At 54.9% G+C, this 25,117-nt stretch overlaps 2 protein-coding genes and 1 long non-coding RNA gene across 8 annotated transcripts; 2 read left to right on the top strand and 1 right to left on the bottom strand.

Moving 5' to 3' along the window:
• Positions 1-494: 494 nt before the first annotated feature.
• On the top strand, positions 495-12,419 carry ETFB (electron transfer flavoprotein subunit beta). Of its 2 annotated transcripts, XM_082367101.1 has the most exons (7): positions 495-654; positions 7,488-7,646; positions 7,882-8,040; positions 8,825-8,887; positions 10,842-11,000; positions 11,610-11,727; positions 12,206-12,419. In XM_082367101.1, the coding sequence occupies exons 1-7, from the start codon at positions 598-600 to the stop codon at positions 12,283-12,285; spliced, it is 795 nt and encodes a 264-aa protein (XP_082223227.1). In that variant the 5' UTR covers positions 495-597; the 3' UTR covers positions 12,286-12,419. The 2 variants fall into 2 exon arrangements, with proteins under 2 accessions (XP_082223227.1, XP_082223228.1); XM_082367102.1 differs by lacking the exon at positions 11,610-11,727.
• On the bottom strand, positions 568-1,053 carry LOC309616492. The gene is made up of 2 exons (XR_014237495.1): positions 945-1,053; positions 568-787 (listed from the first exon to the last, which is right to left on the bottom strand). It is a non-coding gene; the product is annotated as an uncharacterized lncRNA (long non-coding RNA).
• Positions 12,420-14,724: 2,305 nt separating the features above from the next.
• VSIG10L (V-set and immunoglobulin domain containing 10 like) lies at positions 14,725-24,301 on the top strand. Of its 5 annotated transcripts, XM_082367086.1 has the most exons (11): positions 14,725-15,082; positions 15,164-16,003; positions 16,423-16,716; positions 16,875-17,159; positions 18,008-18,262; positions 18,698-18,976; positions 19,390-19,496; positions 19,602-19,686; positions 22,189-22,302; positions 22,527-22,681; positions 23,181-24,301. In XM_082367086.1, the coding sequence occupies exons 1-11, from the start codon at positions 14,857-14,859 to the stop codon at positions 23,250-23,252; spliced, it is 2,712 nt and encodes a 903-aa protein (XP_082223212.1). In that variant the 5' UTR covers positions 14,725-14,856; the 3' UTR covers positions 23,253-24,301. The 5 variants fall into 5 exon arrangements, with proteins under 5 accessions (XP_082223212.1, XP_082223211.1, XP_082223210.1 ...); XM_082367085.1 differs by having other exon boundaries at positions 19,390-19,686; positions 23,392-24,301; XM_082367084.1 differs by having other exon boundaries at positions 19,390-19,686.
• Positions 24,302-25,117: the final 816 nt, after the last annotated feature.

Below are 25,117 nucleotides of genomic sequence, written 5' to 3'. Positions count from 1 at the left end.
GACAGGGGGTAGTGGGGTCAGGAGGGGACAAGGGCTCGTGGAGAGGATGTAGGGACACAGACATCGAGGAAAAGTGGAGACAGGGACGGGGGAGGACGGATATGGGGGAACGTAGAGGCACGTTCATAGAGGGGATGAGGAACACGGGCATGGAGAGAATGGGGGGACTCGGACACATAGGCACCGCGACTCGGAGAGGCGAGGAAGAGGTGGGGAGCTAGGGGAGAGGGCTAATCCTAGGGCACTGGGAAAAGCTTAGGACGACTCGTTGGAACTCCTCCCTGGCAGCGCTTCCCTCCCCCGCAAGACCTTTCCCCTAGTTCTCGGCCACGCCCCCTTCACGAAGCAGTTTTTCCCTTCCCCTCCGGGTTCCGCCTCTCTCCCCAGGATCCTCTCCCCATTGGCCCGCATCCGCTTGCCGCACCGCCCTCCCTTCCGGCCTCCTGATTGGTCCTTTGTCGGGGCGGGGAGGCGGGCACCGCAGTGGTTGACTGGCTGGTGACACGGGGCGCCGGCGCAGAGAAGGACAGGGGGCGGGGCGTCCGGACCGTGAGGCCGAGGGTGAGGACCGACCCGGCGGGTCGCCGCGGCGGGAAGATGGCGGAGCTGCGCGCGCTTGTGGCTGTCAAGAGGGTCATCGACTTCGCCGTGAAGGTGACCGGGCCCCCCTCTCCCTCCTCCCTGAGCCCCGCGGCCGTATACTTCCGGGGTCAAGAGCGCACACTGTATGAGGGTCTTCTGGTACCTCTGATCTCTGCAGCTCTTCCCTCAAACGTCAAAGTCACACCTGAGGGCAAAGATCAAGAACTGAGAGGTTCTGACGCCCCTTCCCTCTTCATTCAAACCCAGCCCTTCTGGGTCATGACCCCGTTCCCCTTCCGCCAGTTCTGTACTCACTCTCTTGAGAATTGTCTGCAGGGCGAGTTACCTTCTCTATTTCTTACCTGCTGGAGGAGCCATGGTTCCTGTTTAACACACGCAGAAACTGAGGCACAGAGGGGTCACTCAGCTGGGAAGGGGCACAGCCGGGATTCCTATCCAGGTCCCTCTGACTCCTCATCCCATCTAGTGCTTTGCACACAATCCAGGCTTTTCACCCACTCGGCTGCATTGGCTGTTCAGCACAGAAAAAGTGCTGTCATGGAGGTCCTGTGGGAACCCAGAAGCTATCACAGCCCCAGGGCAGGTGAGGAGACTCTGGCTGGGAAGGGAGAAGTGTGTTTGCTAGACATGAAAACCAATCTGACAAGTTGGTGGTCTAGCTTACAACCTCCACGAGAGGGGTGGAGGGCAAGGTCTCTGAGGGCCTGACTTGTCCCCAGACAGAAGCTGGTCCAGACAGAGGTAAATCAGACACAGTCCCTCAAGCCACTTTGTCTCAACAGTTGGCCTAAACCAGACTGAAGGCAGTGACTTTCCATCCATGTATGTCCCCACCCCGCGATGCCCATCAGACTAGGAGTCCACCTCTGTGTCCCCAGCATTGCCCAGTACAGGGCCTGGAGGCCTGACCCTAGCATGAAAACTTAAGCAGTCATTAACAACTCAACATTTAGTGGGTCCTTATTATGCACTAGGCAGCGTTCTGGGTCCTTGATGGAGATGAACCTATTCAGTCCTTTCAATACCGTCTAGATTTTTTTTTTTTGGCCATGCCACGTGCCTTGTGGGATCTTAGTTCCCCAGCTGGAGATTGAATCCGGGCCACGGCAGTGAAAGCGCAGAGTCTTAACCACTGGACCGCCAGGGAATTCCCCTGTTTAGATGTTATTAATCCTGTTGGACAGGTGAGGACACAGGTCTGTGGAGGTTCTGTTAGCTGCCGGATCACCCGGCTAGGCAACCGCAGTCAGGTCAAAACGCAGCCAAGTCCTGCTCTCACTCAACAGCCACTTGGCCTAATGACAGCTCTGGCAGCGTATGGCAGGGGGGTTGCTTGTTTGGGGGACAAGCTCGTCTTGGGGTCCTGGGACCCGATTCTTCTGGTGTCCTTCCCAATCTGACTGTCCCTTTGGGCTCCCATAGCCTCCCTCTGCCCCAGCCCTGGGCCCTGGCCTGAGATGTCTGGGGTCATGTCTGTCTCCCCCGCCGGACAGGCTCACATTTGACTCAGCTCTGGGTCCCAGCGTTGCCCAGCCCAGGACCTGGCCCATGGGTGCCTCTGGTGTTCGTGCCGAATGGGGAAGTGTGAATTCGTTCTGACATGAGCTCCTGTACTTTTTCGCAGTGTTGGCAGGGCCTGCCCCTTCCACAGTGCCCCAGGGCATCTCCCTGGACGTGTCTGAAACGAGTGATTCAAACGCTGCTAACTACCTAATCACCAACCCGGGCACCACCCCAGCCCTCCTTCCCTCATCTCCCAGAGCCTGTCATTTCTCAGCCCCGTCCCCCCCCCACCCCGCCCTCTCCATCTCTCTGCCCTGCTCCCTCTTCTCCAGCAGTTCAGGCTTCATCTTCTTCTACCTGAACCCTCACCGCTGTCTCCTCCTGGTTCCCCAGTCTCTCCCCTCCAGTCTGTCCCCTCCCAGCCTGCGTGTGGGGGGCTTCCTGCCCCCAGGGCTGACCATGCCCCTCCCCTCCTCCTCATCCCGCCACTCCCAGCACCCTGAGGACAAAGTCCCCGCCCCTCCGCCGGGTGCTCGAGCCCCTTCGCGGTCCAGCGCTGGCCCCCTGGCCCTCCATCGCCCCTCTGTGCCTCCCAGCTGCTCATACTTTCCTGACAGACCCGGCTGCTGCTTGCCTCGGGCCTCTGCCCCTGCTGTGCCTTCTGTCTGGGTGCCCTTCCAGCTCCCCCCTCCCACCTCTGCTTCTCACCCCTCCTTTGTCCTGCCTAACTCTGATCCCACTGGTTGTAATAGGGTGTAGGGATTCTCTGGCATCACCACGTCCAGGAAGCCGCCCCCCCCCCGCCCCCGCCCCACCGCCCCATCCCCTCAGGCTACCCTGATGTGTCCTTGGGCGCTCCTGCAGCCCCCTGGGCTTGTGTCTCAGCCCTTCCCACACTGGGTGGAGATCCTGTTTGCCCAGTTGTCACCCCCTGCGCCCAGACTGGCAGCTCCTTTCGGGAGGGGGTGGTGGTGTGCAAGGTCTGACCCAGCATTGCTTCCTCACTGCCTTCCAGACTTTCCTCAAAAGTCACCTTGTCTGTGAGGCCTTCCATGGTCACCTGCTTGGCCTCTTTGTGCCTCAGTTGACCCATCTAGCAAATGAGGGTGGTGCTGGCAGTAACCAACCTCCTGGGCTGTCCGGACGGTTAAATGAGTTAACGCCTATAAAGCCCTTGGAGGCTTGCCTGCCTGCCTGTTTCTGGCTCTTTCTTTCTTTCTTTCTTTTGGCAGCGCTGTGTGGCATGCGGCCAGCCAGGGGTTGAACCCATGCTCCTCCATCCCCCAGCACTAGAAGCGCGGAGTCTTAACCACTGGACCACCAGGGAAGTCCCCTCTGGCTGTTTCTGTTGAGAGTTAATTGGTTACACCTTAGAGAGAAAGCCTGGAAGCTTCACTGAATCATCTCCCTCAATTTATAAAACATCATTATTTAAAAAAAAAAAAAAAAAAAGACCGTCACTGATTTTTCAGGCCAACCGTGGTTTCCCGACTTACGTAATTTAACTAAACAGTGTTTTTGAAGCTTGAAATCAACTCAGGCTTCAAAGGTCGTCCATGGAGAAGGTGAGCTGGCACGGGTCCCTGGTGCTGGAGAGCTCGCACCCCTTCCTCCTTGGGGGTCAGGAGTCTGGGGCTGAGAGTCCTGCCAGGGCCGGAGCAGGCTTGAGGCCCTCTCTGGGGCCCCCTGGCTTCCCGGTGAGGCCTTATACTGATGGACTGCTTTCCTATTTATAAAGGGGAAACTCCTATCTTGGATTTTATTTTTTTCATGAAAGACAGGGCTTTGGCCTGTTAGTTTCCATGCTGTTTAGTAAGTGTTTGATGAACGGACAGGTGCAGGTTTTAATGCATGACCCTTGTGAGCAAATTCTCATTCATTCATCCGACAGATATTTCCAGTGCGTCCACCACGTGCCAGGCACCGTTCTAGGCCTTGGGGATACGGGCATGACCAAAATGCCCGTAAATCCCTGTCCTCGTGGAGTTGACGATCTGCTGGGGAGAAGACAGCTAATCAGTACAGCATATGTCATATGGCAGATGTGCTCTAGAAAGAAACAGAGGAAGGGGGCGGGGAGAGTTAGGAGGGATGCAGTTTGAGGAAGATGACCAGGGAAGGAGGTGAGGGATGGAGCCAGGGGCGTGTCTGGGAAATTCTGGGGAAATCCTGGGTGACATGCCCAGCCCAGGTTCCAGTGAAAAAAAAAAACATGGACTCAGCACATGGTGTTTGCTCCATGGCTTTTTCTGTAAAGTGCATTTATTAAGTTCTGGGGTTTGAGCCTTACTGTTGGTGCTAAGGTGACTTTTTCAAAATGAAGTGACAGTGATAGAAAGTGCGAGTTGTCCTTTTCCTCTTTCTCCTCCTCCTTTTAATGTTACCGGTCCCTGAGGTACAGCCAGACTGGGGGACCCCTGCCTGAATCCCACATTCCCATCTCAGTTCTGTCCGGTGGATGGGAGGAATCACCGCATCCTTCAGCCCCAGAGAAACAGGTACAGGGAAATAGTCCCAGAGAGAGAGTCCCTGCTGTCAACCCACATCTGCTCCGGCCAAGGAGAAGAAAGAGGTCAGGTCCCGAGCCAGATTATGCAGGCTCCCAAGCCAGGCTTCTCTGGAAGTCTCTCTCTCAGGCTACAGCCAAATTCAGCATCCTCGCCCGCTGTACTAATGTACCCACCAGAAACCCGGGAGTCCTGCTAGACTCTTCCCTGTCCTCCCCCAGCACCCTGTCAGTTTCACCCCCACAGACCTCTCCAATCCATCCCCTTCCACGTGTGGATGGGTCATCCGAGCCACTGCCACGGCTGCCCGAACCACTGTCCTCTCTTATTTCGGTGACCAACAGCTGCCCAGCTGTCTCCCCACTTCCGCTCTTGCCATCTTTCCAGTTTTCTACACCAAGAATCCAGAACGACCTTGTACAAACTTAAGTTGGATCCACTCACCTCTTTACCTTCCCTTGTTGTTCTTTGGACCAAGACCCAGCTCCCCGGCCTGGCCTGCTGGGCCCTGTGCAGTTGAATTCGTTTCCTATTGCTGCTGCAACTAGTTACCATAAACTTAGTGGCTCACAGCAACACAGATTTATTCTCTTACAGTTCTGGATGTCAGAAGTCTGAAATGAGTCTACTGGGCTAAGATCAAGGTGTCAGCAGGGCTGCATGACTTCCGGAGGCTCAAGAAGAGAATCCGTTTCCTGGCCTTTTCCAGCTTCTGGAGGCCACCTGCGTCCCTTGGCTTGTGGCCCCTTCTTATGTCTTCGATCAACAGTCTAGCGTTTTCTCTCTTGGACCCTGACGCTCTCTCCCCTCCCTCTTTCACTTATAAGGACCCTTGTGATTACTTTGGGTCCACCTGGATAATCCAGGATAATCTCCCTCTCTCAAAATCCTAAACTTAATCACTTTTGCCAAGTCCCTTTTGCCATGTAGGTGACAGTCACAGGTTCCAGGGATTAGGATGTGGACATCCTGAGGATCTGTTATTGTGCCTGTCATCCCGATTCAGCCCCTGCCAGCTTCTCTGACAGCACGCTGTGTTCCCCTGGCCGCACCAGCCTCCTGGGACTCCGCAAACCTCAGGGCTTTTGCACGTGCTCCTCCCCCACCCCCAGCACTGTCCCTCACACTTCACCTGCTCGATGCCAGTTCCTGTTTCAGGTTCAGCTCAAGTGCCACTGCCTCAGGGAAGCCTTCCCTGATAGCCTCCAACATCAGACTGGGTCGGGCCCCGATCGTGCCGTCTCACAGCTCCTGGACTCCCCTTCAGGAATTGTCAGGTGGTACAGCAGGGGACTTGAGTGCTTGGGGCGCAGAGCACTGCTGACTGGCCGTGTGACTTTGGGACACGTGCTTCCATTCGGAGCATCAGTTTCCTCGTCTGCCCACAGGGACAGCGACAGCTCCTGTTTCACGGGGCTGTTGCCTGGACTGATGAGTTAGGGTGCGTGTGATTGCTTAGAACAGGGCTCCTGCGAGATGCTCCTGCAGTGGCCAATACTGTCGTCCCTGTTTGCTACCAAGAGGATTGTAGTGGGAGGAACAGTGGGCCCCCCTGGGCCATGAAGTTCCTCATCCATGGAACCTGTGACTGTTAACCTTCTTTGGAGATAGGGTCTTTGCAGATGTGATGGAGTTAAGGATTTTTTTTTTTGGCTGCACGGGGCGGGTTGCGGGATCTTAGTTCCCCAACCAGCGACCAAACCCAGGGCCCTGGCAGTGGAAGTGCGGAGTCCTAACTACTGGACCACCAGGGAAGTCCCGACTGAGTTAAGGATCTGGAGATGGGGAGGTTCTCCTGGATTCCCCAGGTGGGCCCTAAATGCCATCTCAAGAGTCCTTATAAGAGAGGAGTCGAGTTTTGACACACACTCGGAGAAGGCCGCACGAAGACGGAGCACAGAGTTGAGGGTGAAGTGATGCCACCCCAAGCCAAGGAATGCTGGCAGCCCCTCCAAGTTGAAGAAGCCAAGGAATAGATTCTCCCCTTGAGCCTCCCGAGGGACCGCAGCCCTGCCGACATCTTGATTTCACAGCGAAACCTGTTTTGGCCTTCTGGCCTCCAGAACTGTGAGACGGTAAGCCACCAAGTTTGTGGTCATTTGTCACAGCAGCCTCGGGAAACTAACAGAAGCAGTAGTTAGTTGTTCCTGCCGTGCCCCCCTGTGCCAGACCAGGAGCTCCCGGGCCAGCAGACCTGTCTGCCTTGCACACGGTGGTGCCTAGGAATCCAGCGCAGGGCCAGTGTTCAGTGAAGACTCACCATGTGAGGAAAGGAATAGACAAGGTTTGCTTGCCCTTGACCTTAGCCTGTTTGGCAGAGAGAGGCTTTCAATGCTAGTGTTTTTCAGACTAGATCTTAACCATGTGTCGGTCAGGAAAACCATGTGGCAGGCTGGCATTTAAAAAAAAAGAACAGAAAATGTCAGGGTATGGTGTATAATGGAAGGGTTAGAATCGATCACCGAACCTTGCATTGCCTTGGTATTTATGTTTATGTATAAATGTATGTTGTGCATTTATAATACCCTTGGGGATATTGTAACATGTACCTCTCGCAGTGGGTTATGGTCAAGAAAAATTTGAGAAACACTCTTTCAGGCCCCAGGAACAGCCACAGAGTAGGACGAGCATGGCAGACGTCCCTGGTGCTCAGCGAATGTCTGAGTGAGGAGGTGACCTCCACCCGTCTGTGAATTCTCACCCTCTCTGTCCCTGGAGCTGTGGGACCCTGGACAAGGCCCTGCCCCTTTCCAGATCCCTGTGGTCCCCGTCCAGCCTGCGCGAGGCTTGGTGTCCCGGCCACCACCCACCCCCGACCCCCGCCTTCTCGCCCGCTTCCCCCTGACCCTGCCACCTCCCCTCCCGGCTGAGCAGATCCGGGTGAAGTCCGACGGGACGGGTGTGGTCACGGATGGCGTGAAGCACTCCATGAACCCCTTCTGCGAGATCGCCGTGGAGGAGGCCGTACGGCTCAAGGAGAAGAAGCTGGTGAAGGAAGTCATTGCCGTCAGCTGCGGGCCTACCCAGTGCCAGGTGCTCGGGGGCCTGGGGAGGGGCTGGGACCCCAAGTCCCGGGTCTGAGGGAGGAGGGACTGGGGCCTGGACCCTGGGTCTGAGGGAGGAGGGGCTGGGGGCGGGGACTCCTGGGTCTGAGGGGGGAGGGGCCGGGGGCCGGGACTCCTGGGTCTGAGGGCGGAGGGGCTGGAGATCGGGCTCCTGGGTCCCCCTAGGGCTAGAAGCCAAGTCAAGCCCCTTCTCTGCTCCGCAGGAGACCATCCGCACCGCTCTGGCCATGGGTGCAGACCGAGGCATCCACGTGGAGGTGCCGGCTGCGGAGGCGGATCGCCTGGGTCCCCTGCAGGTGGCCCGGGTCCTGGCCAAGCTGGCAGAGAAGGAGAAGGTGGACCTGGTGCTGCTGGGCAAGCAGGTAGGTGACAGAATCGTGACTCCAACTGGCTGAAGCCAAAAAGCAAACTCATTAGGTTATGTAACAAGCTTCAGGCACAGCTTGATCCAGTCCCACGTGCTCTACACTCCTCTCCTCTGTCTTGGCTTCACTCTGTGTCTCTCCAGGCTCACATCCCACCAGCCTAACAAACCCAAGAGAAAGATAAGAATCTCTTTCCCAAGGGCTCCAGCAAAGCTTCTAGAGCTGGCACTTCATTGGTCCAGCTGGAGTCATGTGCCCATCCCTGAACCAATCACTGGGGTCAGGGATAAAACGTTCTCATTGGCCCAGATGCCATTTCATCTAGTTCCCTAGTGTGACTGGCACAGGGTTTGGCTAGAGGGAGGCCTCTGGAATATTTAGACAGGGGGCAAAGATTTGGCATCTGGCATGCCAGGTGCCCTCATGTGCTCCTGGACAAGTGACTGCCTATCTCGGGGCCCAAGTGAGGGGATGGGATCATTCTAGACCAGGAGTCAGCAAACTGTGGTCCATGGCCACCACTGATTTTATAAATAAAGTTTTATTGAAATGCTACTGCGTTTGTTTACATAGATACTTATTGTCTATGGCTGCTCGTGCAATTGACTATGGCTGCTCGTGCACTGGTAGCAGCAGAGTTGAGTGATTGTGACAGAGACCTTATGATATTTACTACCTGGCCCATTAGGGAAAACATTTGCCAGCCTGCATTCTAGAGAAAGGCCCAAATGGTACGTGAGAAGCTCCGTCATTGTACAGTCTTCTCTCTTTCCCCACCCAGGCCATCGATGATGATTGTAACCAGACAGGGCAGATGACAGCCGGATTTCTGGACTGGCCACAGGTGAGGCCGGAGTTGGGAGCATCTGCTGAAGGCCAGGCCTGGGGGCTCAGAACACAGCCACCCCTGTCCTTGCCCTTCTGGAGGGAGGCAGGTGTAAAGCAGGACGGCCACTCCAGTGGGCAGGAAGGAGGGGCGCACAGCCAGGACCCCAGGCCACATTTGGGCCTTCACATGCCGCTTCCCCAACCTGTTGCTCCTCAGCCACACCACTCAGCCCTGCCTCAGGGCCTTTGCACTGACTGTTTCCTCAGCCTGGAGCAGGGTTCTCTCAGATCTCCTCAGGGCTTTTCACTCCCCACCAGGTCTCTCCTCAGACATCGCCTCTTCGGAGAGGCCTGCCTTGCCCACTGTCTATGAAAGTACTCACGCCCCCTCCCCAACCCCACGTTTCCCATTCCAGTCCAATAGAAATGCAAGCGACATGAGTCATTTAAAGCTTTTCACAGCTACATTAAAAAAGTAAAAAAGGCCAAATTCATTTTAATCCTATATTATTTCACACAATATATCGATAATATTATTTCAACATGTCATCAATAGAAAAAATATTGAGCTGGGAATTCCCTGGCGGTCCAGTGGTTAAGACTCTACTTTCACTACCGAGGGCCTGGGTTCAATCCTGGTTGGGGAACTAAGATCCCACGAGCCGCGCGGCGTGGCCGAAAAAGAAAAAAAGAAAAAAAAATATTGAGTTATTTTACATTCTTTTGGCTTTTGGTACGAGGTCATCGAAAACCAGTGTGTATTTTATATTTACAGCACATCTCAATTCACATGCTCAGTTTCCATAAGAAATACTTAGATTCCTAATACTCATTGTTGAAAAAGTAGATTGACGCGTCCAACTTGTTCTAAACAGACTTAAACGTTTTCCAATAACTGCATCAAGTATCCTTTTTTAAATCAGCTTTATTGAGATAAAACTGACCTGTACAATAAACTGCACACATGTAAAGTGTACAGTTAGGTAAGCTTTGACACGTGTAACACCTATGAAACCATCACCACAATCATGATAATGGATCTTGCTTATTGGTTTTAAAATGTAAATTAATGAAATAAAATGAAAAATTCCGTCCCTCCCTCGATGGAACTAACCACATTTCGCGTGCTCAGAAGCCACATGTGGCCAGTGGCCACTGTGTATTTACTTGGTTACCGGTGGTCTTCACTGCAGGATAAATGCCCCCAAAAGCTGGGTCCTTGTCGGTTGTGTTCATGGTGCATCCCCAGAGCCGGGCTCATGGGACATTCCAACTAAGACCTGAAAGATTTGTCCAGTGAATAAGTGAACAGAGAGAGCAGGTTGGTTAGACAGAGAGGGTGTAGGTCACGTCAGGAAATGGTGGTTCAGGACCGAAGGGCAGAGGAGCCTTGGGCCAGAGGGTGGGTGCCGAGGGGGCCCCAGAGGATGTTTCGAGGATCAAGGTACACAGGAGGCTCTGTTGTTGGCTCAGCAGAGGGACCTCAAAGGGAGCTCCTGGGGACAGAAAGGTGTGTAAATGAGACCATGACATGGAGCCTGGAACCAGGCTGGACACATTTTTGAGCCTCTCTCTGCCTCAGTTTTCCTCATCTGTAAAATGGGAATAATAGCACTTACCTCATAGAGTTCCTACGAGGATCTGATGACTTAATACAGTTGCTTGGAACAGTGCCCAAAACTCAATACATGTTCATTATCATTAAGGAAGGGAGATCCAACGGGCAGGTTCAGGACATTAGGACCTACACCCTGGGTCCCAGGAAAGACACCCTCCCCTGGATTTTGGAGTTCCCTTCTTGTGGCTTCCTCCTGTTTTTGAGCTTGATGTCTGTAGGTCACCTTGCGGGACTCTCCCACTTCTGTTCTCATTCACTGGCTCATCCGTGTGGCGTGCACTCAGCAGTGGCCTGCTCTGTGCCTGCCCTGGGTTAACCTCACCTGTGCTCCCGCAACGCTGTCCCTCCCCAGGGCACATTCGCCTCCCAGGTGACAATGGAAGGGGACAAGATGAAAGTGGAGCGGGAGATCGATGGGGGCCTGGAGACCCTGCGCCTGAAGCTGCCTGCCGTGGTGACCGCTGACCTGCGGCTCAACGAGCCCCGCTACGCCACGTTGCCCAACATCATGGTGAGTGCTTGGCAGATGGGCCACTGGGGGCCTGGGGACAGGTGAGTGCTGCAGGCCCAGTGCCTCCCTGGTGGTCAGGTCGGAGGAGAGAGGACCCAAGGGACGTCTCCTCCAAAGGAAGGGGTCACCCGGTCAGTTTGACTAACGGAGCGGGTTCACTGAATCATTTCTGCCAGTAGTGAGAGTTCGGGGTTGGGGGGTGTGGCTGTTTTGGCGAACAGGGAGGGTTTGCTGGTTACCTCAGCCAATAGAAAGGCTTCACTGGACTCTAGGAAGTGTTCCCCTGTCATTCCAACCAATGGGAAAAGTTCATTGTATAATCTTAGCCAAATAAGGAGGATTCATTAAGTCATCTTGGTTTGTCAGGGAAGGTTCCCCCGGTAATCATTACCAACAGGAAGGAATCATTTAGGCCATCATGGCTAACTAGGAAGAGTTCATGGGGTCTCTTGGCTAACAGGAAGAGTTCACTGTTCACCATGGCTCTAGAATGGGTTCATTGGGTCATCTCAGCCAATAGGAAGAGTTCAACGTATCATCTCAGGCAATACGGAGGGTTTAGTGTGTCATCTCAGCCAATAGCGTTTAATGTGTCATCTCAGCCAATAGGGTGAGTTGTCATCTCAGCCGAAATGGAGAGTTCGGTGTGTCATCTCATCTGATAGGGGGCGTTCAGTATGTCATTTCATCCAACAAGGAGGGTTCATTGAGTCATCTCAGCCAATAGGTGAGTTCAAGTGAGTCATCTCAGCCAGTAGGAAGGTTTCAGCATGTCATCCTAGGCAATAGGGAGGGTTCAGTAGGTCATCTCATCTAATAGGGAGGGTTCAATGAGTCATCATCTCAGCCAACAGGGAGAGTACAATTGGTCATCTTGGCCAAAAGTCTATTGAGTTATTATTGCCAGAAGGATGACTTTGCCAGTCCGTTCCAGCCAGTGAAGGACTTCCCACGGCGGTTGACTAAAGGTGGGCTCCCACGATAGGAGGGCTCCCCAGGGTATACCAGCCAGCAGGGATGTAGCAGGAATTGTCCACACCAGGTGTGGCCCTGTAAGAGGTCACGTGTGCCCTGGCCAGTGGGCAGGTCCAGAAGGGTTCAGCCAGTGGGAATGGTTCTGCGGACGTGGCACCCATGGAAGGGGGCTGCAGGAGTGTGGGCAGGGGCTCGGGCAGCCCTGTGAACCGTGGGCCTCCCATGTGCAGAAAGCCAAGAAGAAGAAGATCGAGGTGATCAAGGCTGGGGACCTGGGCGTGGACCTGACCTCCAAGCTCTCCGTGATTAGCGTGGAAGACCCACCCCAGCGCACGGCCGGTGTCAAGGTGGAGACCACAGAGGACCTGGTGGCCAAGCTGAAGGAGATTGGGCGCATTTGAGCCCTTTCCCTGAAACCAGGCAATAAAACCATGACTCTTCCGACGTCTGTCTTTGTTAACTCATTCCCCAGAAACCCATTCTTTGATTCATTCAACAAACATTTACTTAAGTCTCCTGTGTGCCAGGTCCTGTGCTGGGTGACACTGGGGAACCAGGGGAGTCACATCCGGCCCCTGCCTGTAGGAGCTTCCATGGTGAAGGGGGCACAGACAATGGGGCCAGGCTCTCGCTGAGACTTGGGACACAAGAGGGAATGAGGCCGGAAGGTCTGGTCCTGGTTGGGGAGACAGACAAGCAACAGACAATCAAAACCTAGTGTGAGGATGAAGAGCGGGGGGCTGGAGTCAGACATAGTGATTTTAGACCCTCACTGTCACACTTACCAGCTGTGAGATCTTGAGTGAGTTACTTCCCGTCTCTGATCTTCAGTTTCCTCATGTGGACGATCGAAATAGTAAGAGCTTGGTGCAGTGGTTGGGGGCCTAGGGTCTAGATCCCAAGGCCCTGGGTTCAGCTCCCAGCCTGGCCAGTCCCTGGCTCTGAGAGGACCTTTGGCAGGTTCCTATTCTCTGAGCCTGGGTTTCTTCCTCCATCAGGTGGAGTTAGTAATAATACCCATTTTCTGGTTGTCTGTCATGGCATGACAGACCTCTCCGCAACTTGGTGGCTTAAGCCAAAAATCATTTATTTTGCTTGTAAATCTGAAATTTGGGCAGGGCTTGGCGAGGACAGCTTGCCTGTCCTCCATGTAGCATCAGTCTGGGTGGCTCAAATGGCGTGTCTAAGATGCCTCGGTCATGTGCCTGGCAAGCTGGCTGGGGATGTTGACTTGAGCTGGCTGTTGGCCAGGGACCATGATTCCTCTCCACTGGGATGATTGAGCTTCCTCACATCATGGCGGCTGGGTCCCGAGCGGGAGCATTCTGTAATGCGGGAAGTGGAGTATGCCAGTCTCTCAAGGCCTAGATGCAGAAACTAGCACAGGGCCACTTGTGCTGTACTCTCTTGGTCTGACAGTCACAGAGCCTACCTAGATCCAAGGGAGGGCGAGATAGACCCTATTTCTTAGTAGGAGGAGGGTTGAATTTGTAGCCATTTTTAAGCTACAAAACCTGCCCCATGGGTTGTTTGTTTTTTTTTTTTTAATATCTATTTATTTATTGGCTGCGCCAGGTCTTAGTTGTGGCATATGGGATCTAGTTCCCTGACCAGGGATCGAACCTGGGTCCCCTGCATTGGGGGCGCGGAGTCAACCACTGGACCACCAGCAAAGTCCTCCCATGGGGTTTTGAAGGGTCATTAATGTAGCATCTTCAGAACCATAGCTGACATGCAGAAAATGTTACTCTGTATTATCACCACTATTAGCATGGGGTGGTAGGGAAAGCTTTCAGGAGGAGTGAGCAGCCTGACCTTTGTGGACCAAGCTCTTCCCTCTGGCTGTGCAACCTCCAGCAGTTCCCTTGATGTCTCTGAGCCGTGGTATCCTTGTTTGTAAACACCCAGCTCATAGAGCATTTGGAAGTGTTCAGCCTGATAACGCCCAGGAAGAATTTCGCACAGTTCCTGGACCACAGTACATGGGTAATTATTATTTTGGTTCTTGATAAGGTGAGACTTGAAGGACAAGTTGTGGTTAAGCCAGGTTGGAAGGGGTGGGGGAGTGAGCCAGAGCTTTCAGGCAAAGGAAACTGTCCCGGCCAAGGCTGGGAGGGGAGAGATGGCCTAAGAATGGCAGGGTGTTCAAAGAGAAAGTGCTGGAGGGGGAAAGGAGGGGGTGGGTGTAGGCCATGCAGGGCCTGGAGGTTCTGATGAGGAACTCGGTTGTCTTCCAAGGCCAGGTGCTTGGGAGCCACAGGAGGGCTGTGAGGGATGGGGGGTGCCGCTCTGGGGGTAGAAAGACTCAAGGACCATCTGGGGGGCCACGGACTGGAGGGAGGAGGCTAGGCAAGCGGACAGAGGAAGTCAGGGCCTGCGCTGGGGTCTGGCTGGTAGAAAGAGGAAGGGATGGAGCAGAGAGATTGAGGGGGCAGATGGGGTGGGATCCAGAGACTGACAGCAGTGAGGGGAAGGAAGAAGGGAGGAAGGCTCCCAGCATCCCTCTAGGTGGCAGAGCCGCACTGGAGATGGAGGATGCAGGAGGGTGGGGTTAGGGGGAAGACTCTAAGTTTAGTGGGACACGGGGCATGTTAAGACCTGGGGGTTGAGGAGACACAGTGCTGGCTCTCAGGAGAGACAACTGGGTGGAAGATAGCCACTTGAGACTTGGCCCTGAGGGCAGCAGGGGACCGTGGAGAGCAGACGAGGAGCAGGATCGGCCCTGCGGGCGGGTGGGGGCGTGCTCTCCTCCAGGAAGTCTTCCTGACTTCACCTCCCCACCCCCCTCCACGAGTTTGTTACTAAGTTTCCAGCTGGGACTCCAGTCTCACCGTCTGCCCCCAGGGGCTGGGGAGTGCAGGGGTTACGCTGGGCCTAGCTGATGAGGACAAGTGGGGCAGGGTGTGGGTGGCTCAGCCACAATATCTGGGTGGGGGATCCTGGCACCTCCCCCTGGATGTGGCTTCCTTCCCCGCCCAGGAAGCTATCAGTCCTGTTGGACTCGTCTAGCCCGGGAGGAATGGGTGCAGGCCCTGGGTCTTGCCCCAGTATCCTCGCGGGTGGCACCATGGACACCTCGCGGACTCTGCTGCTCTTCCTGTTCCTGGGTAAGCCCCCCTGCTCAGCCCCTTGCCCACCATTTCCCTTCTCTGCAGCCCAGCAACTCCCTCCCCTCCTTTCCTCTGCAGCCTCGGGAGTAAGAGTCCTCGCCGCCGTCAAAGCCTCTTCTGGAATTCAGAGAACCAATCTCTCCTCGGACTCGGAAAGCTCTTCCCAGGGCCCGGGTTTGAAAGTTCCCTCCATCAAACCCCCCATCTGGAAATTTCCAGATCAGTCTCCAGGTTCAAAAGCCTCTGCTGATATCCCTCATTCTGAATGGTCTCCTGAGGTGCTGAATTTGAAGGATGTGCCCGGGTCCTTCCGGTCCAGTGTTTCTGCTGAGAGCAAAAATCTGAACCTGGACCCCTTCTCCGGAATCCCTGGCTCCCAAGTATTTCCTCGTACCTCGGGTTCTCAAGTTCCTGCCCCAAACCCGGAGCCTTCCTCCTCTGTTAAGACCCCAGCTTCCAAAAGTCAAGTCCCCAATACTACCGTCTCTGTGGAGGCCCCAGTTTCAAAACTCCCCCCTCAGGATCAGGATCTTAAATCCTCTGCCTGGAGCCTGGACTCCAAAGTTACCTCAGAGGCCCGCTCGGGGCCAAGTTTGCCCCTGCAAATGGGGGGCCCTCTGGCGGTGCTGGTGGGGACCACCATCCAGCTCCCTCTGGCTCCAGTTCCTGGCCTTGGTCCCCCTTCCCCTCTGCTGGTTTGGCGCCAAGGTTCCAAGGTGCTGGTAGCTGGGGGTCTGGGGCCAGGGGCCCCGCTCATCAGCCTGGACCCCACGTACGGAGACCGCCTACGATTTGACCAGACCCGAGGGAGTCTGGAACTCTCCTCTGCCCAGCTAGAGGATGCTGGGCTCTACACAGCTGAGGTCATCCAGGCCGGGGTCTCCCGGCAGATTTGGGAGTTCATGGTGCGTGTATATGGTAAGTGGGCCCTGAGGTCCCGAGTGCTGGCTGCAGGAGCTGCTGTGGGCAGGTTACTGCTGTTCTGAGGATGTGTCTCCTGCCCCAGAGGAAGGGGTTCCTAGACAGGGGAGAGGGACTTCTGGGCTGGAGGGAGGGAGAAGAGGAGCTGGGGGTCAAGACGGGTGCTTGAGGGAAATTGGACCTGGGGACCAAAACTCCTGGGAGCCCGGACTCCCGAGTCCCAGAGAGGAGAGAGCTGGGTACTCGGACTCGGGTCTGTGAGAAGAAGAGGACTCTTGGGGCTAAGAGGAGGGCTAAGAGAGGGCCTCGGCTGGGGCGAAATCCTGGGTGTAAGAGGTGGAGGGGGCTGGGGCTCCCTGGGCCTAAGGGACGAGGGGGCTGAGAACCGAGTCCTGAGTCCGTTCCCCCTCTCCCAGAGCCCGTGTCCAAGCTGTCGGTGAAGCCTGAGGACCCGGAGACCGAGGAGGGGGCGGCGGAGCTCCGGCTGCGCTGTGTTGGGTGGAGGCCGGGTCGCGGGGAGCTGAGCTGGACCCGGGACGGACGCGTCCTGGGGTCAGCGGACCCTGCGGGAGTGGAGCCACTCCGGATCCGCGTAGAGGGCGACGAGCTGCTCATCGCGCGCCCTACGCGCAGCGACCAGGCCCGGTACACCTGCCGCGTCCACAGCCCCTTCGGCCACACGGAGGCCGCGACCAACGTCAGTGTTTTCTGTGAGTGCGGGGGTGCCTCCGGTCGGGGACAGGGATCTGAGGGCTCAGGCTCCTGGAGTCCCTGGGGAGGAGAGGGCTGGCGGTCCAGTCTCCGGAAATCCTGGAGGAGCCCCAGTTGACCCCGACTCTCGCGGTTCCGACCCCCTTCCTCCGCCTAGACGGCCCGGATCTGCCGGTCATCACTGTCTCCTCGGACCGCGACGCCGACCCCTCCCTCTTTGTCACCGCGGGCAGCAACGTGACCCTGCGCTGCACCGCCGCCTCGCGGCCACCGGCCGACATCGCATGGAGCCTGGCCGACCCGGCCGAGGCCGCGGTGCCCGCCGGCCCGCGCCTCCTGCTGCCCGCGGTCCGGCCCGGCCACGGCGGCGCCTACGCCTGTCTCGCAGCGAACCCTCGCACCGGCTACCGCCGCCGCTCGCTGCTCAAACTCATGGTGGCGGGTGAGGGCGGCGGGGTGGGATGGAGGGGCGGGGTCAGCAAGGAAGGGCGGAGGTGCCCGGGAGAAGGGGCGGAACCGGCAAGGGGCTGGGATACCCGGGGGGGATGGGCGGGGGGGAAAAAGCGTGGTGGGGCGTGGCCGGCAGGGAGGGGCGGAGATCCCCGTAGAAGGAACGGGGGGATGCACAAGAGAAGGGGAGGAGCAAGGATGGCCAGGAGAGGGGGCGGGGCCAGCACTGAGAGGGCGGAGCTTCCTCGGGATGAAGGCGTCTCATCAAATTAAGCAGCGGACTTCAACGGCAAAGAGTAGGAGACAGAAAGGAAAGGGACTAAGTTGCTTGGGCCAGTAAGTGGGATCAGCAAGAGAGAGAAGTTACCTGGGAAAGGGGGCAGAGTCACGAGAGAAAGGGGTGGAATCATTCTAGAAAGGGGCAGAGTCGTCTTAGAAAGGGGGCAGGGTCCACTAGGAAGGGCAGGGATGTCAAGAAAAGGGGAGGGTTCAGTAGGAAGAGGCTACTCGCGGAGTAATCAAAGAGGGGGGGCCAAAGTTAACCTGGTGGAAGGGGTGGAGCTAGAAAAAAGGGTCGGGGTTACGTTTGGAAGGACAGGTATCAGTGTGGGAAGATGAAGTTTCCTTCGGAAAGGGGGGCAGTCAGTGGGGCTGCGACTGCCCACCTAGCCCAGGAGTTGCCGGGGAAAGGGAGCGGGGTCTGTAAGAGAACGGGGCGGGGTCAGTGCCTACAGGGCGGGCCCAGGTGAAGAAGGGGTGGAGTGAACGCGCGAGAGGCGGGGCTAGAGGGGAACTGGGAGAGAACTGACTGACCCCTTGATCTCTCCCTCCCCTCCACAGATCTGCCCCCCGGGTCCCCACAGTGCTCAGTCGAAGGGGGTCCTGGGGATCGCTTCCTCCGCTTCCGCTGCTCGTGGCCCGGCGGGTTCCCTGCCGCCTCCCTGCAGTTCCAGGGTCTCCCCAAAGGCGTCCAGGCGGGACCGGTGTCCTCTGTGCTCCTGGAGGCTGTCCCCGCCCAGCCCCGGCTCAGCGGCGTCCCCGTCACCTGCCTTGCTCGCCACCTGATGACCACGCGCACCTGCACTGTCACCCCGGGTGAGAGCCTGTGGGACTTCTTTCCTGTTTCCCGAGGAGGAGGGGCTATTTCTTTCCTCCTTTAGAACTTGAGAAAAGGGGACTTCCTAACTACAGGAAGAGAGATTTCCTCTATCTTTAACCCTACAGAAGGTATGAGGTTTTCCCTATACCGCAAGCTGGGGCGGGGCCAAAATTTCTTTCCTGGACCCAGGAAGAGGGCTGACACTTTCCCACGTGTTCAGAGCAATACATGGTTGAGAATAATATGAGTTTCCCAGGCCAGGACCTGGCCTGTCTTACGTACTTCCTAAGTCCTTGTTAAGGAAATCAGATGAATGAATGAGGGAGTGATTGAAAGGGCAGATCTTCTTCTTTTGGCTAAGGTGCCCTATTAGATTCACCAAAGGGCACAGGACTTGTTCTCTTTCTTGATTGGGTTTCTTCCACCTGCAGAGGCCCCTCGAGAGGTGCTGTTGCATCCGATGGTCGAGGAGACACAGTCAGGGAAGGTGGAAGTGGCGCTGCAGGCCTCTGGCTGTCTCCCACCTTCTCGAGCATCTTGGGCCCGGGAAGGGCGGCCCCTGGCCTCCGGAGACCAGGGACGCCTGCGGCCTAGCCAGGATGGGCAGAGGCTCCTCATTGGCAACTTCAGCCTGAACTGGGACCTGGGAAATTACTCCGTGCTGTGCAGTGGGGCGCTGGGTGCTGGGGGCGACGAGATCACCCTCACTGGTGAGCCCCATCCTTTCCCAGAACCCAGGTCCTCCAGCCCTCTCTTCTCTCAAACCCAGGAGACTGGGATTCCAGCCTGTTCCTCCCTCAGACCAAGGAGTCCAGGCCCCCAGTTCCCTCCTCCCTTGGACACAGATATCTTGGTCCCCGGCCTCTGCCGACCCCAGACCCTAGAACTCCCACCCCCAGATCCCTGACCCGTCAGGGAATCCTGGACCCCAGTCACTTTTTCCATGAAACCCTCAGACCCAAGAGTTTGGGCCCCCAGTCCCTTCCTTTCTTAGACCCAGGAGTTGGGGTCTCCAGACCCTCTGCCCCTGGGACCTAGGAGTCCAGGCCCATGGCCCTCTTTCCTCTCCCTGCTAGGACCCATGAATCCAACCCCCACCTTGATTCCACCCCCACCCCCCCAGGACCTTCTATCTCCTCATGGAGGCTGCAGAGAACCCGGGATGCAGCAGTGCTGACTTGGGATGTGGAGCGAGGGGCCCTGATCAGCAGTTTCCAGATCCAGGCACAGGTAGAGAACCCTGACCTGAGCAAAGCCACCGCGTCCGAGGACTGGATCTCCCTGCTCACCCTCGGAGCTCGGGATCGCTCAGCTGTGGTGCCCCTCCTTCCTCAGAAGCCTCGGGCCTGGGTCTTTCGTATCCTGCCCACTCTGGGGCACCAGCCAGGGACCCCATCCCAAAGCCAGGTCTACCGCGCCGGTGAGTGAGAGCTGCTGGGCTTCCAGCTGGGCTGAGAAGCCCTTCTCCTGGGCTTCCTCCTGTCAGTCTGTTTTGTTGGATCTTCCTTCTTTCTCTGTGTTAGTTTCCTGGGCTTGCTGTAAGAAGGTACCATGAACTGTGTGGCTGGAAACAACAGAAATGTATTCTCTCCTAACTCTGGAGGCCAGGATTCTGAAATCGGGGTGTCTGCAGGGCCATGCTTTCTCCGAGACTCTGCATAGACCCCTTGCTTGCCTCTTTCTAGCTTCTGACGGTGACGGTCAATCCTTGGCGCCAGTCCAATCTCTGCCCTCAGCTTCTCACAGCCTCCTCCTCCTCCCTGTGTGTGCCTCTGTCTTCTTCTTCTTCTTCTTTTTTTTTAATAAATTTATTTATTTATTTGTTTTTATTTTTGGCCATATTGGGTCTTCATTGCGGTGCGCGGGCTTCTCATTGCGGTGGCTTCTCTTGTTGCGGAGCACGGGCTCTAGGCGCGAGGGCTTCAGTAGTTGTGGCGCACGGGCTTAGTTGCTCTGTGGCATGTGGGATCTTCCTGGCCCAGGGCTTGAACCCGTGTCCCCTGCACTGGCAGGCAGATTCTTAACCACTGTGCCACTAGGGAAGCCCTGCCTCTGTCTTCTTGTAAGGACACAAGTCATATCAGATTAGGGCCCACCCTCATGATCTCATCTCGACTTGATTGGTTGAATTGTGTCTCCCCCCAAAGATACAGTAGTCCCCTTTTATCCTCGGTTTTGATTTCTGAGGTTTCAGTTACCAGGGGTCAACCGTGGTCTGAAAATATTAAATGGAAAATTTCAGAAATAGGCGATTCATAAGTTGTAAATTGTGTGCCTGAGTAGCGTGATGAAATCTCACGCTGGCCCCCTCCATCCCACCAGGGATGTGAATCACACCTTTGTCCGGAGTATTCTGCCTGTTACTTTGAAACTGTCTCAGTTATCAGTTCAACCGTCATGCTGTGTCAGTGCTTGGGTTCAGGTAACCCTTATTTTAGTAATGGCCCCAAAGCGCAAGAGTAGTGATGCTGGAAAAAGCATAGAATACATAGGGTTTTGCACTAGCCGTGGTTTCAGGCATCCACTGAGGGTCTTGGAATGTATCCCCTGAAGATAAGGGCAGGGGGAACTACTGTATACTGACGTCCTGACCCTCAGTACCTGTGAATGTGACCTTCTTTGGAAAAGAAGTCTCTGCATATTATCTTGACTTGATTACATCTGCAAAGACTCTATTTCCAAAGAAGGTTACATTCACAGGTACTGAAGGTTAGGATATCACTGTATCTTTTTGGGGGACACACAATTCAACCAGCAACACTCCCCACCTTCTAAGTATTGGATGTGTCAGTCCTCAGCCCTCTTCTCCACCTATATTTCTCCCCAGTGTGGCCTGTCCACTCTCATCACCTTAAATATCATTAATACTCAGATGACTCTCAAATGTCTGATCTCCAGCCCAGACCTCTGAACTCCAGACTTGAAAAGCCACCTCCCTACTTGACATCTTCACTTTGGATGTCCAGCTGGCATTTCAGACTTTACATGTCCAAGAGAGATCTCTTGAGGTTTTTTTCTCTCCAACTACACCCTCCCCCCCAGCCCCCACCAACTCTCCAGTCTTCCCATCCTGGGACATGGCACCACCCACGTGCTGACGTCACCTCCAACATCCCAAATACCAGCAGGGTCCCATCACTTCCTTCTGAAATGCTTTCCCAATCCATCCACCTCTTTCCATTACACGCTGGTCAGACACCACCATCCTCTCTTGCCTGGACTGCAGCAGCCATTTACCTGGTCTCTATATGCCCCCTCTTGCCCTCTTACAATCCATTCTCCAGGTAGAAGCCGAAGTTATGCAAATCCGATCACGTTGTTGCTGCCTTGCTTAAAAGCCTTTCATGCCTAGGCTCTGGCCCCTGTTAATCCCTCTAACTTCATCCTTTACCTCTTCCACCTTCATTCCGTGTCCGCCACCCACAGTTTTCATTGAACGCAGAAAACTCTTTCCTACGTCTGAGTCTTTGCATGTTCTGTTCCCTCTGCTTGGAACACCCTTCCCCCTGTTTAGCATGCCCGGCTCCTTATTCCCCAGGTCTCTGCTCAAATGTTCCTCAAGGACCTTCCTTCACCAGCTTTTCTAAATGTCACCTCCCCTTCCATTATTTCTATCATAGCCCATTTATTTTTTCTTCTGAGCACAATCTGAAATTATGTTATTTATTTGCACATTCGTTTCTGATTTCCCTCCTAAAATTAATCCTCACGGTAGCAGGTATGTTGGTTTGCTCACCAATGGATCTTCACCACCTGGCAGAATGCCAGGCACACCACATTCACTCAGGAAATGTTAAATGAATTGAGAGTGCTGGGGTCCCAGATTCCTGGGTTCTGAGGGGGGGCTGGGGCAGGGGGCTCAGGAAACAGGTCCGGATTTGGCTCCTGCTCCCCTTATCCGCCTTCTCTTGGTCTCTTCCAGGCCCCACCCTGGGCTCCGGGGCCATCGCTGGCATCGTCCTGGGCTCCCTGCTGGGCCTGACGCTCCTGGCAGCAGTTCTCATCCTGTGCATCTGCTATCTGTGCCACTTTCAAGGTGAGTGAGTGACCAGCTGGTAGGTTCCCTACAGAGAGTCCCATTGGTTCAGGCTCTGAACCAATCAGCAGCAGTTACCTCATCCAACCTGCCTTCCTACCTCCGTATCAGCCAATCAGAGTAAGGCTCCACCTCTCAGCCCAGCTTCCCTTGCCATTGACTGGGTGGGCATGTCAGAGCAGCCAATCAACTGTTTCTATTTCTCTTCCTGTCCCTTTCCCCAGGAGAGACTCCTAACAAAAAGAAGCATCCTCCCAAGTTGACCCCTGTATTCTCCCTACCGGAAAGGAAGTTTCAGAGCGAGACCCCAGAGCAGACCCCACAGCCTCTGCCCCTCAGGGTTCCACTGGAGGACCCTAGCCCGACCAGGGCCCACCCAGTGAGTGTGGGTGCCCCAGTGTCCTGGAATGGAGGTGGAACTTTTTGTGTTTTAGTCAGGCAGAGGAGATGGTTTGAATTCTCTTCCTCCAGCTTTTCTTATTGGTTTACAAAGTTGGTAGATTTTCCCTGTCTTTTTTTTTTTTTTTTAAATATATAAAAGTTGAACGGGACTTCCCATCCAATTTTTATATATATTAAAAGAAGTGCGAAATTCCAATTCCCCCCCAAATGAAGGAAAACGCCTTCATTCTTCTCCATAAAAATTGGCAAAACTTCCATTTTCTCTCCGAAGTGGGATAGAACGTCTTCTTCCCCATACAATTTGGGTTGTTGCATGTCTTATCTCTCCCAAGGGTGGCTAGACATTTTTTCCTCCTTGCAAATGGAGGGAACTCAGCTAATTTCGGAATGGTGCGAGCTAGCTCTAGAAAAGGGTGAGTTATGTCACATCCAGGGTAACCCCTGAAGTTGTCCCCCATCCCTCCTTTCTCTTTCAGGCCACTGATCCCAGGACAGTCAACTTTTCACATGGGGTCCCCAAGACTGTTCGGGCAGCCACGCAGGTGTGACCAGGGCTTGTGGCCTGCTCTGCACAGGACTTTTGGGATGGGACTTCCTGTTTCACCCCAGCAGCAGTAGGGGACCTCCTGTCCTGCTGTGATTGAAGGTTGGACCCATAAAGTGGGACTTCCTGTCTCCCTCTCTCAGCGCAGAAGACTCGCCTTGTATTTGTGCAACTAAGGAGATGGGACTCCTGGGCTAGGAGAGACTCCTGCTGACCTAACAGTGTGGCTTGCACAACTTTCAAGCAGTCGAGGATCTGTGGCCGACTGGCAGGGCTTGCTGTGCTGCCCCGAGCTGGAGGGGGCGCCCTGCCTCCATTCTCTGGAAAGGTCTTCCTATATCAACGTTTGCCTGCTTCAGGCCACGCTCCATCCAGCTCCCAGAGACTTCATCTTAGATCAGATCGCGTTCCTCTTCTCTTTAAGCCCTTCTATGGCTGCCCGTTGCCCTTCAGATATTGTCCAGACTCCTCATCGTGACCTTCAAAGTCTTGTGGTTTGGCCTCTGTCACAGCCTCTCTGACCTTCCCTTCCAGAAATTTCACCCCTGCTTCTCTCCACCATACTTAAGTTTGCCTCCAGGCCTTTGCTCCCAGAGTGTACTGTGCCTGCAGCAGCATTCTTTGCTCTATGTCATTCATTTTTCAAGTGTAAAGGTAACCGTTACCATCTTAGAGGACCCTTCTCTAACCCATGACCCTAACATGCCTCAGTCGTGGGTTAGGTCCCAGAGGCCCTGAGCCTCCTACTCCTCGTACTTAGATACATAACTGTTTGCTTAGCCTCCGACCCCCTCTTAACTGGGAGCTCCACGAAGGTAGAGACCGTGTCATTATCCTGAGCACTTAACACAGAGTTTGGTACACTGCAGGCCATCCACATTTGTTGACTGATCAAATATTTGGGGCCAGTGAAGGCCTGGGCTTGCTGCTACCATCCCCAGCAGGATGCCTTCCTCTTCCACCTGGGTTTCTCACTGGAAATTTAAGGAGTGCATCCATGAAGATTCTTTTGGCTGTAAGTCACAAAATAAATGGTGGCAAGAGATGGAGGTAGGTGGTTTCAGGCTGGCTCAGCAACTCAGTGACCCCATCAAGTACCTGGGCTCTTCGTGTCCTTCTACTCTGCCACCCTCAGTGGGTCAGCATAGTGTCTCACGTAGCAAGATGGCTGCTGCAGCTCACATCTTCACACAACTGTATCTGACGACAAAAGGAAGGGAGCAGGGTTCCTCTCCTCTCGTGAGTGGGGGAAAAAATTTCCTGGAAGCCTAACAGTAAACTTCCCTTATGTCTCATTGAACAAAAACTGGCCACATCACTGCAAGGGAGGCTGGGAAACCAAATATCTCAGCCTGTATCGTGGGAGGTGGGCAAAGAGGAAAGTGGAAACAACTAAAGTATAGGCAACCAGCATCTGTCTCAGGGAAGGAAAGGATTCTGGTTAAAGATCGGGGTGAAAGCGGCCTTTAGGAAATACAGTCCTTGGATCTTTTTAAAAACGTGGTGCCTGGGGTCCTGGATACCTGGACTCTCTACATCTATATCAGCTAGAATTTTCATTTCCTTTTTAATCACTAGAAACAGAAAACCTAGCATGAGTTGGCTTAAACATACATGGGACTTTATTGCTTATGTAAGTGAATGTGGGCATCAGGTAAGTTTTGATCCACTTACTCAAGTGATGTCCTCATGGACTCAGTTTCTCTAGACCTTCCACTCTGCATTCCATAGTGTTTCTATGATTCTCAGGCTCCACGTGTTGTCTTCCCCACCATCGCTATCCCCATAGACCCAAGATCTCTCCATGCAATGGAGAAAAGGAACCCTGCAGATCCAGACTTCACACCATTGAGCCACATGATCCAGCAG

The sequence above is a fragment of the Balaenoptera borealis genome (genome assembly GCF_965194805.1).
Source record: "Balaenoptera borealis genome assembly, chromosome: 19".
Lineage (NCBI taxonomy): Eukaryota > Metazoa > Chordata > Mammalia > Artiodactyla > Balaenopteridae > Balaenoptera > Balaenoptera borealis.
The sequence above is the reverse complement of the archived record's forward strand: the minus strand, read 5'-3'. Positions and strand labels throughout refer to the sequence as shown.

What these genes read in the sequence shown, in the direction of transcription:
- VSIG10L (XM_082367084.1), top strand. Translation starts at nt 14,857, where the DNA reads ATGAGGACAAGTGGGGCAGGGTGTGGGTGGCTCAGCCACAATATCTGG. An exon ending in GTTCATGGTGCGTGTATATG is followed by an intron (nt 16,004 to 16,422) that starts GTAAGTGGGCCC and finishes CCCCTCTCCCAG; the next exon opens with AGCCCGTGTCCAAGCTGTCG. An exon ending in GACCAACGTCAGTGTTTTCT is followed by an intron (nt 16,717 to 16,874) that starts GTGAGTGCGGGG and finishes TCCTCCGCCTAG; the next exon opens with ACGGCCCGGATCTGCCGGTC.
- ETFB (XM_082367101.1), top strand. Translation starts at nt 598, where the DNA reads ATGGCGGAGCTGCGCGCGCTTGTGGCTGTCAAGAGGGTCATCGACTTC. An exon ending in TCATCGACTTCGCCGTGAAG is followed by an intron (nt 655 to 7,487) that starts GTGACCGGGCCC and finishes CCGGCTGAGCAG; the next exon opens with ATCCGGGTGAAGTCCGACGG. An exon ending in TGGTGCTGCTGGGCAAGCAG is followed by an intron (nt 8,041 to 8,824) that starts GTAGGTGACAGA and finishes TTCCCCACCCAG; the next exon opens with GCCATCGATGATGATTGTAA.